General features: G+C 56.2%; 2 protein-coding genes across 5 annotated transcripts in view; one reads left to right on the forward strand and one right to left on the reverse strand.

The window, feature by feature from the left end:
* The window catches only part of MEGF8 (multiple EGF like domains 8), a 41,309-nt gene extending 37,393 nt beyond the window's left edge, over positions 1 to 3,916 (forward strand). For both annotated transcript variants that reach the window (XM_036834101.1, XM_036834102.1), the window contains exons 40-41: positions 181 to 313; positions 2,527 to 3,916. In XM_036834101.1, the coding sequence (XP_036689996.1) occupies positions 181 to 313; positions 2,527 to 3,795 (1,402 nt within the window). In that variant the 3' untranslated portion in view covers positions 3,796 to 3,916. The remainder of the gene's footprint in view (positions 1 to 180; positions 314 to 2,526) is intronic.
* A 5,809-nt stretch (positions 3,917 to 9,725) lies between these two features.
* CNFN (cornifelin) lies at positions 9,726 to 11,983 on the reverse strand. 3 transcript variants are annotated; one of them, XM_036833334.1, is made up of 5 exons: positions 11,876 to 11,932; positions 11,189 to 11,235; positions 10,643 to 10,753; positions 10,049 to 10,185; positions 9,726 to 9,951 (listed from the first exon to the last, which is right to left on the reverse strand). In XM_036833334.1, exons 2-5 carry the CDS (start codon positions 11,223 to 11,225, stop codon positions 9,862 to 9,864), a joined length of 375 nt encoding a protein of 124 aa, XP_036689229.1. In that variant the 5' UTR covers positions 11,226 to 11,235; positions 11,876 to 11,932; the 3' UTR covers positions 9,726 to 9,861. The 3 variants fall into 3 exon arrangements, with proteins under 3 accessions (XP_036689229.1, XP_036689232.1, XP_036689230.1); XM_036833337.1 differs by lacking the exon at positions 11,189 to 11,235 and having other exon boundaries at positions 11,876 to 11,983; XM_036833335.1 differs by lacking the exon at positions 11,189 to 11,235 and having other exon boundaries at positions 11,910 to 11,928.
* Between the last annotated feature and the right edge of the window lie 1,563 nt (positions 11,984 to 13,546).

A 13,546-nucleotide genomic window follows, 5' to 3' on the forward strand; every position in this document is an offset into this window, starting at 1 on the left:
GTTCTAATCCTGACTCTGCCACTGAACAACACTGTGGCCTTGGGGTCAACGGCTTGACCTCTGTGAGCCTCAGTTTCCTCTTCTGGCCTCATGGATTGGAGCTCATGTTTGCAGCATCCAGCCTGGGCGCCCTGTAGGTCATGGGAGCTCTATAACCCCTGTCTTCTTCCCTCTCTTCAGATGTCAGTGTAATGGCCATGCGGACACATGTAACGAGCAGGACGGGACAGGCTGCCCGTGTCAGAACAACACAGAGACGGGCACGTGCCAGGGCAGCTCCCCCAATGACCGCCGAGACTGCTACAAGTACCAGGTGCGGCTGGAGAAGCAAGTTATGGGCCAAGGGCCCCATGCCCAGAGGAGGTCAGAGCTGGGATGAGGTAGCCTGGCCCTGGCAGGACTGACAGCGTGGTTCCGATATCTGTGGTCATGGGGATCAAGGTCAACTTGATAGACTGTTCCTGAGCCCTAGTCAGTTTCAGGACCCGGGCGGTGATGCTGGGAACCCAGAAATGAGCCTCTTGTGGGCGGTGGGGGTGAGGAGACGGACTCCATTACAGATAGTCACAACTTAAAGATTACAGATGCCAGAAAACTCATCTCATAGTGGCCTAAGCAAAAAAGAAAATGTGTTGGCTCTCAAAACTGAGGTCTGGAGTCCACTTCAGGAATGGCCAGATCTGGGTGCTCACACAATGCAGTCAGGAGTCCTTCTTTCCCTGGATCTTGACTCTGCTTTCCTCTGGGTTGGCTTCATTCTCAGGCAAGTTTTTGCTCAAGTGGTGGCCCTCACCTGATCACTTGGGGCCAGTAGGGGATCTCATATTATTACTAATACCCATATGCAAATTCCCCTTGAGTCCATATCCCTTTTCTTCAGCTGGGGGGCTCCTGGAGCCCCCGTACTGACTGCCTGGTTGGTTACTGTGTTGCAGGCTCACCTCCCACAGAGGGGATATTCCATGTTCCTTCCTTGGAATACGGCTCCTACCACCCCACCCACCTACCTTCTCTCTAGTTCCAGAAGGAAGAGAGAATCCCTTGCTTGCCTCAGTCTCCCTACCCATCTATTGGCAAAGATGCGACTACACCCAAAATGACGACAGAGCTTCACAAGCCTTACTGACCCCTAACGTTTCCATCCAAGACCAGAATTTTTGCTTTCTTTCTTTTTTTTTTTTTTTTCAGCCTTGCCGTGCGGCATGCGTGATCTTAGTTCCCCAGCCAGGGATCGAACCCGTGCCCCCTGCATTGGGAGCTCGGGGCCTTAACCACTGGACCGCCAGGGAAGTCCCCAGAATTTTTGCTTGCTTGATGCATAATCAAAAGGCCCATTGGTCTTTGTCAAAACAGACAGCTTCAGAGCTTCATTCAGACCTCCTCCTCCAGCAGCTCTGTTGGTAGCTCTGAAACAGCAGTTTCTTTAGCTTCTAATGATAGCAGTAGTGGTTAGTATGTAAGGAGTGCCTGCCATAGATACAGTGGAGACAGCACAGACATGGAAGGCTCATGAAGGCCGTGCTAGGGCCTCGGTGAGCTGTGGGCATAAGAGCAAAAGGAGGCTCAGAGACTTGTCCCAGGTCAGACAGCTGGCTGGGTTTGGAGCTTGGACTGACCCTGGTCAATCCCAGAGATTGAGTGGTTTCCACTGGACTACAGGAATCAAAATAGCTATTATCCAGCCAACTCATTCACTCAACACCTGTTTACTGAGCACCTAATATATTCCAGGCACTGTGCAAGGCACTGGGACACAGTAGGGAACAAAACAGGCGAAATGTTGTGTCCTCAGGGAATTCATGGAGGAGTCCAGCAACCAACAAATGAATATGTCAGACATGCAGCGTGTGAGTGATGAGCAGTAAGGAGGAAAATTAAGCAGAAAGGAGGGCTAGGAAATGTTGGGAAAGGAAATGGTAGATACAGTGGCCAAGGAAGGCCTCAGTGAGAATATGACACTTGAGTAAAGACATTCAAACATGGGGGGCGGGGGGCGGGGGGCGGGGAAGGCAGGAGGGCGATCCAGGCAGAGACTCAACCAGTGCAAAGGCCCTGAGGCAGGACCTACCCAATATAGTCCAGAAACAGCAAGGCTAGCAGGCAAGGCTGGCTCGCCTGTGCTGGGCCTGTGATCTCAGTAGTGTTTACTATCCGTGTACAGAGGAAGAATCTCCAGTTCAGCAAGGTTAAGTCACTATTCCAAGGCCACACAGCTAGCGAGGAGGTAGAGCCAGGATTCAACAGAGCTCTTCATTGCTGTGCCTCAGAGTTCCAGGGGCCTTGCCGTTAGGGTGCTGTGGTCACTGGGGTGACACCAGGAACAGCAGTGCTGGAGCGTAGGATGCTGTTAGTGTCCACACTGTGTCAGGGAAATCCAGGGGGGTCACAAGGAAGCTGCTGGGACACTGTGGAAACCCAGGGCACGGGCTACTTAGCAGTAGGTACAAAATACCCGTCCTCCTTGGAGGAGAGCTGGACACGGAGTTCAGCTCTGATGCCCACCTCCACTCCCTCCCCTGCCCGCAGTGTGCCAAGTGCCGGGAGTCATTCCACGGGAGCCCGCTGGGTGGCCAGCAGTGCTACCGCCTCATCTCCGTGGAGCAGGAGTACTGCCTGGACCCCACGTCCCAGACCAACTGCTTCCACGAGCCAAAGCGCCGCGCTCTGGGCCCCGGCCGCACGGTCCTCTTCGGCGTGCAGCCCAAGTTCACCAATGTGGACATCCGCCTGACGCTGGACGTGACCTTTGGCGCCGTGGACCTCTACGTCTCCACCTCCTATGACACCTTCGTGGTCCGTGTGGCCCCCGACACTGGCGTCCACACCGTACACATCCAGCCACCACCGCCTCCCCCAGCCCCCCCACCCCCTGCTGACGGTGGGCCCCGGGGGGCTGGGGATCTGGGGGGACCCGGGGCCGGAGGTGGGCCGGCCACCCCAATGGAGCCACGAGTGCGGGAGGTGTGGCCACGGGGCCTGATCACCTACGTGACGGTGACGGAGCCATCCGTGGTGCTGGTGGTCCGTGGCGTGCGGGACCGGCTGGTCATCACCTACCCGCACGAGCACCACACTCTCAAGTCCAGCCGTTTCTACCTGCTCCTGCTGGGCGTGGGAGACCCAAGTGGACCCAGTGCCAATGGCTCGGCCGACTCGCAGGGCCTGCTCTTCTTCCGGCAGGACCAGGCCCACATCGACCTGTTTGTCTTCTTCTCTGTCTTCTTCTCCTGCTTCTTCCTCTTCCTCTCACTCTGCGTGCTGCTCTGGAAGGCCAAGCAGGCCCTGGATCAGCGGCAGGAACAGCGCCGGCACCTGCAAGAAATGACCAAGATGGCCAGCCGCCCCTTCGCCAAGGTCACCGTCTGCTTCCCGCCCGACCCTGCTGCCCCGGCCCCCGCCTGGAAGCCGGCCGGGCTCCCACCACCCGCCTTCCGCCGCTCTGAGCCCTTCTTGGCACCCTTGCTGCTGACGGGGGCCGGTGGGCCCTGGGGACCTGTGGGAGGGAGCTGCTGCCCACCAGCCATCCCTGCCACGACTGCCGGCCTGCGAGCCGGGCCTATCACCCTCGAGCCCACTGAAGATGGCATGGCCGGCGTGGCCACCCTGTTGCTCCAGCTGCCTGGCGGGCCCCACGCACCCAACGGCGCCTGCCTGGGGTCAGCCCTTGTCACTCTGCGGCACAGGCTGCATGAGTACTGTGGGGGGAGCGGGGGTGCTGGGGGCGGTGGGCACGGGGCTGGTGCAGGCCGGAAGGGACTGCTGAGCCAGGACAACCTCACCAGCATGTCCCTCTGACCCGTGGTGGGACCCTCAGCCACAGCAGTGGAGTCCCCTGAGGGGGCCGCCCTGGACTTGGGGCCCCTCCACCTGGGACACTGTGTCCTCAGAGACCTCTGGTTTCCTTCCCCTGGGCGGGGGTGGGGGTGTGGGGGTGTGGGGTGGGGTCCCCAGACAGGGCATTCTTTGTTCTGCATTCAACAATTATTTATTGAATACCTACTATGTGCCAGGCACTGTTGAAGGCACTGGGCAGAGCGGGAACCAAGACAGCCAAGGTTCCCTGATCTCGTGGGATTTAGGTTCTAGCGAAGGGAGACCGTCGGCATGCGCGCACACGCGCGCGCACACACAGATGAGTCAGGCCACTGCGAATGGGACGAGTGCCGTGAGGTGGCAACGGGACGTGGCTGTGAGGAACCTCGGGGCAGTCAGTTGGTCATTGTGCGAAGCTAGACTTTAAGAAGGAAACTGGCTGTGGGAAGAGCTGTGGGAAGTGGGATCCAGGCAGAGGGAACTGCAAGGACAAAGGCCCTGAGGCGGGAACCAGCTTCTGTTATTGGAAGGATCGGAAAGCTGGCCAGTGTGACCCAGACCAGGTGTGAAGAGGAGATGAGGTCAGGGGTCAGGCAGGGGGCGGATCACCCAGGGCCTGTGGGCCACACATAGGGTTTGGGGTTTTATTCTCAGGGCATTGGGCGGCCATCAGACAGTTTTAGGAGGGAGAATGACAGGACCCGATGTATTTAAGAGGTCATGCAGCTGTGTGGAGAGTGGACTGGAGACGGTGAGAGAGCGGCAGCGGGGGGACAAGAGATGGGCCAGATCAGGGAAGTGGCCGTGAGAAGAGGAGTCGGGAACAGGTGCAGGCTGTGGGTGGAAGGATGTGACGATGGTGTGGACGTCGGAGCGAGGGAGGGAAGGAATCCAGGCTGACCCCAACTTTGTGGCCCAAACTGTGGGTGGAAGGTGGGTTTATAAAGACCGGGCAGACTGGAGCTGTTGGGGGGAGACCAGGAGTCCAGCTTTAGACCTAAGATCCCCTTTAGAGACATCTCTTAGGGTAGGTCCAACCAGGGAAACAGAGTCACCCGGAGTATTTCAGCAAAGGGAGCTGAGTGCGGGGATTGGCCGTACTGGTGAGGGACGCTGCCGAGAAGAGATGGGACAGTGAGGCAGCCCAGGGGCGAGCCAGAGCAGGGTGCTGCTGCCGCCACCGCTAGGCTGGGGGGACGAGGCTCAGGCGGTGTTACCTGACCCCAGGACCAGGGTCACTGTGCTCAGAGGGGGCATAAGGAGACAAAGCCCCTGCCTGAGATGCCGCCCCAGGAAAGGCAGGGTTGGGTGGGGGACACCAGGGTTGGGAATAGAAATGGCAGAGTTTTCAACATACAGCTCTCTTCCCAGACAACGCTGCCTTGAAGCAGCATCTGGCCTTTCCCCAGGGCCTACCCTCACCCCAGCCACCACCTTGGACTTCTGAGCCCTTCTGCCCCTTGAGGACCGCCTCTGCCCCCCACCCCATCCTAACCATCTTGAACTTGGGACTCCTCCTTTCCCAAGACTCCATCCCTCAGCTGTTTTTTTGGACCCTGGGGAGCTGGGCCCTGTGTCTTCCTCTCCGTCTGAGACCATGTGTGCCATCAGAGGCCGTCTGAAAGAGGGGGAGCAATTAAAGCAACAAATAGTGTGGGGAAGATCCAGTGTCCAAGTGCTGTCTGTATGCAGCAGGTGGGCCGTCTTGGCTCTCTGACCCAGCACCTGAGAGCTGGTTAAATCAGATAAATGTCCTTATCTTGGTGCCCCCTCCAAGCCACGTGGCCTGAGCCTGGCTCTTCACTGTCTCTCCTGGCGGGGGTGGTGCCACTACAGAAGCTCTTGTTCCCCAGGAGGGATGAACTGAGGGGACATGAGGGCAGTGAGGCCTTTGACCCTTGCCCAGATCCCTGTCACAAGGAGACCCCTGCTCGTCTCAGGAAGGAAAACAGACTGCCTTGGTCCCAGGTTTGGGTTTTATTCTGGCCCCTGACGTAAGAGAATTCAGGCAGCGCAAAGACTGAGATGAGGCCCTAGCATGGTGATTCTTCTCTAATTCAAGTAGATTCTCAGCCCAAACCAAAAGCATCCTGGGAACCTTTATCCGCCAGTCCCCCGGCCAAGCAAGAGGCCTGTTGTGAGGGAAGGTGGGAGTGGGAGATCTCCATCCCATCAGTGGGCCTCGCTCAGTGTGGGAGTCTTGCTGGGAGCATTCCACAGTGTACTTACAACCCAGCCCCTAGGTACAGGCCGGCTGCTTCATCTGATACTGAGCCAAGGACATGACGATGTGTTGGATTTAGGGGGCCCGTGGGTCTCCAGTGTGGCCTGTGGATATCATAGTATTTTCAGACTTTATGAGCAATTTAAGGAATTTTCAGGGATTACTCTGCCCACACACGTTTTGCCTTTATGAGCTGATAGTCGTACCTAACCTCCAAGACGTGACTGTGAGCTTACATTTTACTGAATACTAATGCCAGATGGCTCGCTTGATATTTTCATGATCTTTCCAACAATCAACTCTATGAGGTAGGTACCATGTAATCCCCATCTTGCAGATGAGAAGACAGAAGTTGATAGACATTATTTAGCTGTTGAGTGACAGCTGCCATTTGAACCCAGACCTGACTCTCACATCCACGTTCCTGACCACCAGGCTCTTCCACCTCCCAAGGAAGGACTGCTTTATTTAGCATAAGTTGACCTAGCTGTCTCAGCGCAGAGTGGACACTAGGAGTAGGTGTTCCAAATGACCAATTTCTGCTCCGGACAAGGCAGAATTTCCCAACTGGGGAGCTAACTAGCAGTGGGACATGCTGCCTCAGGGAGTCCTGAGGCCAGTGGGGTCATCCCGCATAACCAGAAAAGAGTTAAGGTGGTTCTTCAAGACTCCTCCATGGGGGCTTCTCTGGTGGCGCAGTGGTTAAGAACCCACCTGCCAATGCAGGGGACACGGGTTCGAGCCCCGGTCCGGGAGGATCCCACATGCCACGGAGCAACTAAGCCCGGGCGCCACAACTACTGAGCCTGTGCTCTAGAGCCCGTGAGCCACAACTACTGAAGCCTGCGCGCCTAGAGCCCGTGTTCCACGACAAGAGAAGCCACCGCAATGAGAAGCCGGCTCACCGCAACGAGGAGTAGCCCCCGCTTGCCGCAACTAGAGAAAGCCCGCACACGGCAACGAAGACCCAACACAGCCAAAAATAAATAAAATAAACAAAAGTGCTGGCCCTCTGCCAGGTCCTGCTAAATGCTTAGGGAAAAAAAAAAGACTCCTCCATGTTGTGTTTGGACCCTTTGGTAAGGTCTCTTATTAGCAGTCACCCTGTGGCTTTGCCTTGCTGAGCAGAGCGTTTGCAATGACTGGACTTTTGCTCTGGGGCACAGAGCCACCTTCACTCCAGCTCCTATCACTGCTATGCAGATGCCCCACAGCACGTGTTCCTCCTTTTCCATGTCAGCCCCTCAGCGGTTGCCTCTCCCTGGTACCCGCACACCCGAATGCAAGGGGCTTGTGGTGAAGTGAGAGAAAGCCTGGACACGGGATGCTAGGGACCTGGATTCTAGCCCATGTGTGGCCACTGATGCCCTAGGGACTTCAGGAAAAGGGGAGAAATTTTACCAAGGGCCTACAGAACTCCAGCACTGTGCTGGGTGCTTGGCATGAGTCTTTTAATCTTCCCAACATCACAGCTGGGAGGTATGGGCATGTTCCCCCATTCTGCAGATTCGGAAGTTAAGTCCCTTGCCTAAAGCTCAGGGCAGATTAGTAGACGAGTCCAGATTCCGACACAAGCCTGTCTGACTTTCCATTGCCCCCATGTATTACCTCTAAAATCTCTTGCCTTTTCTAAGCCAACGTCTCCCACCTGTGATCACACATTGTCTCCACCTCTATTGGGCTCCACACTGTTCTGGACATATAGCCGTCAACAAGGTCCCTGCTCTCATGGAGCTGACAAGCCAGTGGGGAGCCAAATAATAAAAGATTCGGTATGTTGGAAAATGACTGGAAAAACAAGGCAGTGAAGGAGGGGGATGGGGAGGTAGGTACTTGCCATTTAATGTAAGGTGGAAGCGGGGGCCTCACTCTTTTTTTCAAAATTTATTTTTGGCTGCGTTGGGTCTTTGTCAGTGCGTGCAGGCTTTCTCTAGTTGCAGCAAGCTGGGGGTACTCTTCGTTGCGGTGCAGGGGCTTCTCATTGCAGTGGCTTCTCTTGTTGCGGAGCCCTGGCTCTAGGAGCATGGTTTTCAGTAGTTGCAGCACATCGGCTCAGTAGTTGTGGCTCGCGGGCTCTAGAGTGCAGGCTCAGTAGTTGTGGAGCACAGGCTTAGTTGCTCCGCGGCATGTGGGATCTTCCAGGACCAGGGATCGAACCCATGTCCCCTGTATTGGCAGGCAGATTCTTAACCACTGTGCCACCAGGGAAGTCCCGGGCGGGCCTCACTCTTAAGATGACATGTGAGCAGAAGTGAAAGAGTGAGCCATAGGGACATCTGAGGAAAGAGAATTCCAAGTTGAGGGAACAGCCAGTGCAAGGATCCTGACGTGGGAGCGTGCCTAACATCTTAAGGGAAACAACAAAGAGACTCGTGGAGTAGAGAGAATAAAGAGGAGGTAAGGTCACAGAGGGAATAAGAGGCAGATTTTGCAGGTCCTTGAGCCACCGTGAGGACTCTGGCTTTTACGACGTGCAGGAGGAGCCGTCAGAGGGTTCTGAGCACAGGAGGCATGTGATCTATTTCAGATGGCCACAGGGCTTCTCCGTGTGGAAGAGACTAAAAGGGTGGAGTTAGGGCAGGAAGCCCAGTGAGGAGGCACTGCATTTGTTTAGGCCAAAGAGGAGGGTGGTTGGAACAAGGAGGCGCAGTAGAATGGGGTGGAGGGAGATTCTGGATCTGTTCTGAAAGTAGAACCAACAGAATTTGTTGACAGTTTGGACACTGGGTGAGAGAGAAAGTGGGCAACAGAAGAGATGGGGATTGCCATTTCCTGAGATGAGGAAGACTGTGGGAAGAGCAGACTTGGGGGCGGTGGGGAATCAGGGGTCAGGTCTTAGACACGTTAAACTTAAGATGCTTATTAGACATTCCAAGTGAAGAATGTCACTCGATGGTTGAATACACACAGAAGAATAGCAAATAATACAAATAATATATTAATATTAGAATAGTTATAAATTATTACATAATCTAATAATATTAACAACAGTTTGTTAAATTGACTCTGGCCTTTCCATCTGTTCCATCTCTTGCTCTCACGGTAGCCATATGACATATTAGGGATTATCCTCAGAGGGAGAAACAGACTCAGAAAGGTTTATTAATTTACTAAGAGAACACAGCTGGTAAGTGGCAAGAGTCAAGATTGAATCCCAGGTCTGTCCAACTTTGAGACCCAAACATTTTCTAATCTGCTAGTTGCTTTTCAGTAAAGGGGGTGGATTGAATTGTATGATCTTTGAGTCTGCCTTTCAGCTCTAGAGAGTTTTAAACCTGACAGTTGTGTGCTTTGAAGACAGAGAGCCTCCACATCTGTTAGGATTGTATGCAGGCCAAGAGTCCATGGGTATTGAATGATCAGGGGGACTCTCCTAATTTTTTCTTTGAATGGTTATTACCTGGACAGTCCCCAGACAGCCTTTCTGGTTTTGCTTATTTTCAGGCTCTGCGCGGAGCTTCAGGTAGGCAGCTAGGGAGTTGGTGGTTTTACTTTGTTAGTGAGGACTCCCTGGCTTAGTGAGGGAAGAGACTTGCCAATGTCGTACGGAGCAGATCCGGGTCAAGCATCTGACTCGACTCTGGAACTCCTTCCACACCTAGGCATGTTCCCTGTGTCCCCGCCTCCCTCACCAAACCTCCTTCTCCACCCAGATTCCTTCCCTAGGACAAAAAGGATGTAGGCGGAATTGGTTTTTAGGTTTTTTTTTTTATTGTGGGTGCATTTCTGGTGGCGGGATAGGGCGGAGGGTTAGAACCTCCCAAGAGAAGGCGGAGGAGGGCAGGCGTGACGGGTGGAAAAGGAGAAGGGTGAGGGGAACGTCTTTACTCTCGGATCTTCAGTTCCCGCGCCATCTGACAGAGGGCGCAGGGCAAACAAAAGGTGAGGGCCGCCCAGTCTTTCCCGATAGAGCCCTGGAGGGTGGGAGAAAGAGGTTAGCAGCCCTAACTTGCATCCCAGGAGGCCCGCCCCCAGCCCTCGGCTCCTGCGGGTCGCGGGGCCGGCGCGCACCTGGATGTGGTAGCGCTCGCGCATGCCGGTGCGCAGGGAGTTCAGGCTTCCGGGCAGGCAGGGAGTGCCGCAGCACTCGCCGAAGTCGTCGGCGATGCGGCAGGCGAGGCACAGAGGGACGAAAGTGCCGCACAGACCTGGAGGGGACGCGGGGCTCTAAGGGCGGGGCCCACAGGGTGCCACCGGCCGGCTCCGCCTCGGGGAGGGGCGAGGCGGGGTCCGCGGCGCGCGGTTGAGGGGCCCAGAGGCAGCTGAGTGTTGGTGGAAGTGAGGGTCCCAGAGGGAATTAGGGGTCCGAAGAGTGGGGTTTCAAGACTGGGAAATAGGGTTTGAAGGGGGAGTTGGGGCCCTAAGGAAGACAAGTGAGGGTGCAAGGGGGACGTTGAGGGTCCCAGTGGAAGTTGGAAGGTGTGAGGCCGGGATCCTAGGGAGTGTCGGGCGTCCCAGGAAGGCATGAGGGTTAGAGACTGGGAATTCAGGGCCCAAGGAAGGAAACGGGGAGTGGGGTTAGTAGGGCGAGGAAGGGGCTGGGGGTGACCTTCGCTCCCCTCCCGCTCTTTCCCCGGGCTTGGGGAGGGAGCGGCGGGCACTCACAGATGGGCATGTCATTGCAGCAGTCCATGAGAGTGGTGTTCCAGTCACAGGGCTGGGTCTGGTAGCAGCTGCTGGCACCCTGGGGCTGGCTGGTCACTGGGTAGGACATGGCTGCGGAGGGGGGAGACGGGGGTCAGCGGGCAGCTTCGCAGCACCTCCTGGGCCCTTGCACCTATGCAGTCCGGGCGAGGCCACCAGGCCGCCCACTGAGGGGACACCACTGTGCCTCCCCCGTTCTTTATGCCACATCTGGGCATCGACACCCCAGTCTGTCCCTGTTGTTGGTGCCTCCTGCACAACTGGTTCATCTGGGGGTGGGGTGGGCGGGGAGCCTGCAAGTCTAGGGAAGGTTGGTGCCACATGTGGGCGTGGCAGAGACGTGCCGCCGCTTCCTCCACGCCTGGGCCTGGGGAGCTGGGTCCCTGCATGTCGGGGCTTCTGGGGTGCAAGTAGGCGCTGTCTGTCTTCGAAGCCAGGGTGCCCAGGGGAAGGAAGTGGCCACGTTCCGGGGGCTGGAAGGTTTGTGGTTCCATCCAGCAATCCCACCTTTGCCTTTCACGTTGTCGTGCATCTCAAATTGCATCTTGCTGGCCCTGAGGAGGTGGCCGTTGGGGACAGTAGAGGTGGCAGTGGTGACAGCGTCAGAATCTGTCCAAGGGATGCTGGATACTGGGGGAGGTCAGGGCAAGGGGCAGGGGCACTGGGGGCTGGGTTCTCAGGGGTAAGGAAGCTGGGGAGAAAGAGGCCAAATCAGCTTGCCGGCTAGGAGAGACGTGGGATAGGGTTGTATGGGGTTGGGGGCGAGAAACTCGCCCATCTCTGTGCAGCTGCCCACAGACCCCAGAGAAACCTCCTCATACCAGAGGCAGAGCTGGAGAGAAAGACCAAGAGACAGAGACAGGCAGAGTCAGAGACAAGGGGAGAAAGAGATCAGAGGTAGGTGCCTATAGAGATGCCACCAGTAACAGTCACACCTGCCCAGTACTCTTTTTCTGCAAGCCCATTTCACAGACAGCACACTGAGGCTCAGTGAGCTGAAGAGAAATGCCTCACATCTGATGGCCCAGCCAAGAGGGTTAGTAGAGGGGGTACTGGCCCCCAGAACTTCCAACTTCAACTCACAGCGGGTATTGAGAAAGACAGGGATGTCCAGAGAGGTAAACAGACACTTGTAAGGGGACAGAGAGATGTGAGTGGAGTTGGGTGGGGGGAGAACAGAGCAGAGGCACCAACCTTTGTGCAGAAGGCTGTGGGCAGATGCTCCTACCTGCAGGACTGCTACGGCGATGATGGAGACAGAGGTGTGGGTGACAACTGGGAACTGAGTTGCTTATATCTGGGCGGGCCACGTGGCCCTGGGTGGGGCTCTGACAGAGATGCCCAGGGAGCCAAGCCGGTCTGTCTGACCCGCTTCCCCACACTGGGACTTCCCCTTCCTCCTTCTCCATCCCTCATCCCCCTCTCCTGCCTCCTGCCTGGCCTCAGAGGACCAAGGAAATCGTGGGGGAAGGGGTCCAAGGATGAGGAGCTGGGAGTAGAGGTCTAAAGGGAAGTGGGCAGAGAGACCGAGAGATGGAGAGAGAAGGCTGAGGGGAGGTGCAAGGGGCACAGCTGTACAGACACCAAAAGAGAGGGAGAGACAAGAGAGATAGGGAGGGAATGGGAGACAGGGAGAGAAGGAGAGGCCCAGAGGGGAGAGAGAGACAAGGAAATTCAGAGAGATGGAGAGAGATAAGATGAGAAGACATGGAGAGAGAAAGAGATGCCGAGACAGACAGGCACAAAGATCTGGGGAGAAATAACAAGGGGGAGAAGAGATTCAGAAAAAAGACACAAAGATAGAAAGGTGGAGGGTCAGGTGACTGGAGGCGCCAGCCACTGGCCACACCAAGGCTTAGAGGGAAGGGAAACAGGCAGAGGAGAAAGGCCGGTGGTGCAGGAGAGTGCGGAGTGGGCTCCCATTGGGCCCCCTCCCACCATCCTTAGTGAGGTCCCGACTTCCCAGGGAGAAGGGGCTTTGTGCCCCCATTCAGGGCCACCGGGCACATGGGGGGCAGTGTGTTTTGGGGGTGACCCATGCTGGAACCAAAGTAAATAAACCCACCTCACCCAACTCCAAATTGGGAAGGGAGGAGGCTGGGGACTGAGAAACTTCTGGTTCCTGAGGGAGGTGGATGTGGTCTAGGACACTTCAGTCCTAACAGAGCAGAGGACTGGGGCCCCGGACGCCTGGGTCTGAGGGAGGAGGGGGCTGGGCATCCAGACTCTTGGGGTTAAGCTAGGCTGCATCCCTGCGTGGGGTAGGGGTCTTGGGATACCCAGACTGCTGGCTTCCTGGGAGATGAAAGAGCTGGGGGCCTGGAGACCTGAGTCACCAAAGTCTCCCCTCAACAGGTCTGGCAGGGTTGGAGGTGACTCAGTGAATGAAGCAGAATTAGAGCTGGGTGGGGTTCCCACCACAGGTGTCATTCCAAAAATGTAGGAGGCACCAGAAAATTGGGGTGTCGGCTGCAGAGAAGGTGGTGCTGTCACCACACTGGGTATGAGTATGGGATGATGAGGTGGATCACCCTGCTGGTCTGGGATCCCAGCTTTCCCCCCGCAATCCTTGATTTCCTGACACCACCCAGATGGCTTGCTGTCCTTGTCCCCAGACGTAAGGGCAGCACTCAGCGTCTTGTCTGTCAGTGTCCATCACTTGGTCCGGGAGCCTGCATGTCTGGGAAACATCTTCTGCCCCCTTCTGTTCTAGGGTCCCTGTCCCCCACCCCTCCCCCTCCCCCGTCTCCGCATCTTTGTCTCTCTGGCTCTGAATCTCTCCTTTCCTTCTTTCCTCATCTCTGCAGATCTGTTTCCAAATTTCTCCTGGTTCCCTGTCTCCTCATCTCTGAGTCTCTCTTCCCA

Source organism: Balaenoptera musculus, chromosome 19 (genome assembly GCF_009873245.2).
Source record: "Balaenoptera musculus isolate JJ_BM4_2016_0621 chromosome 19, mBalMus1.pri.v3, whole genome shotgun sequence".
NCBI lineage: Eukaryota > Metazoa > Chordata > Mammalia > Artiodactyla > Balaenopteridae > Balaenoptera > Balaenoptera musculus.

Coding starts and splice junctions, on each gene's coding strand:
- CNFN (XM_036833334.1), bottom strand. CDS start 11,225: ATGCAATTTGAGATGCACGACAACGTGAAAGGCAAAG. Junction 10,754..11,188: donor CGACAACGTGAAAGGCAAAG/GTGGGATTGCTG, acceptor CCCCCTCCGCAG/CCATGTCCTACCCAGTGACC. Junction 9,952..10,048: donor GCGAGCGCTACCACATCCAG/GTGCGCGCCGGC, acceptor CCCACCCTCCAG/GGCTCTATCGGGAAAGACTG.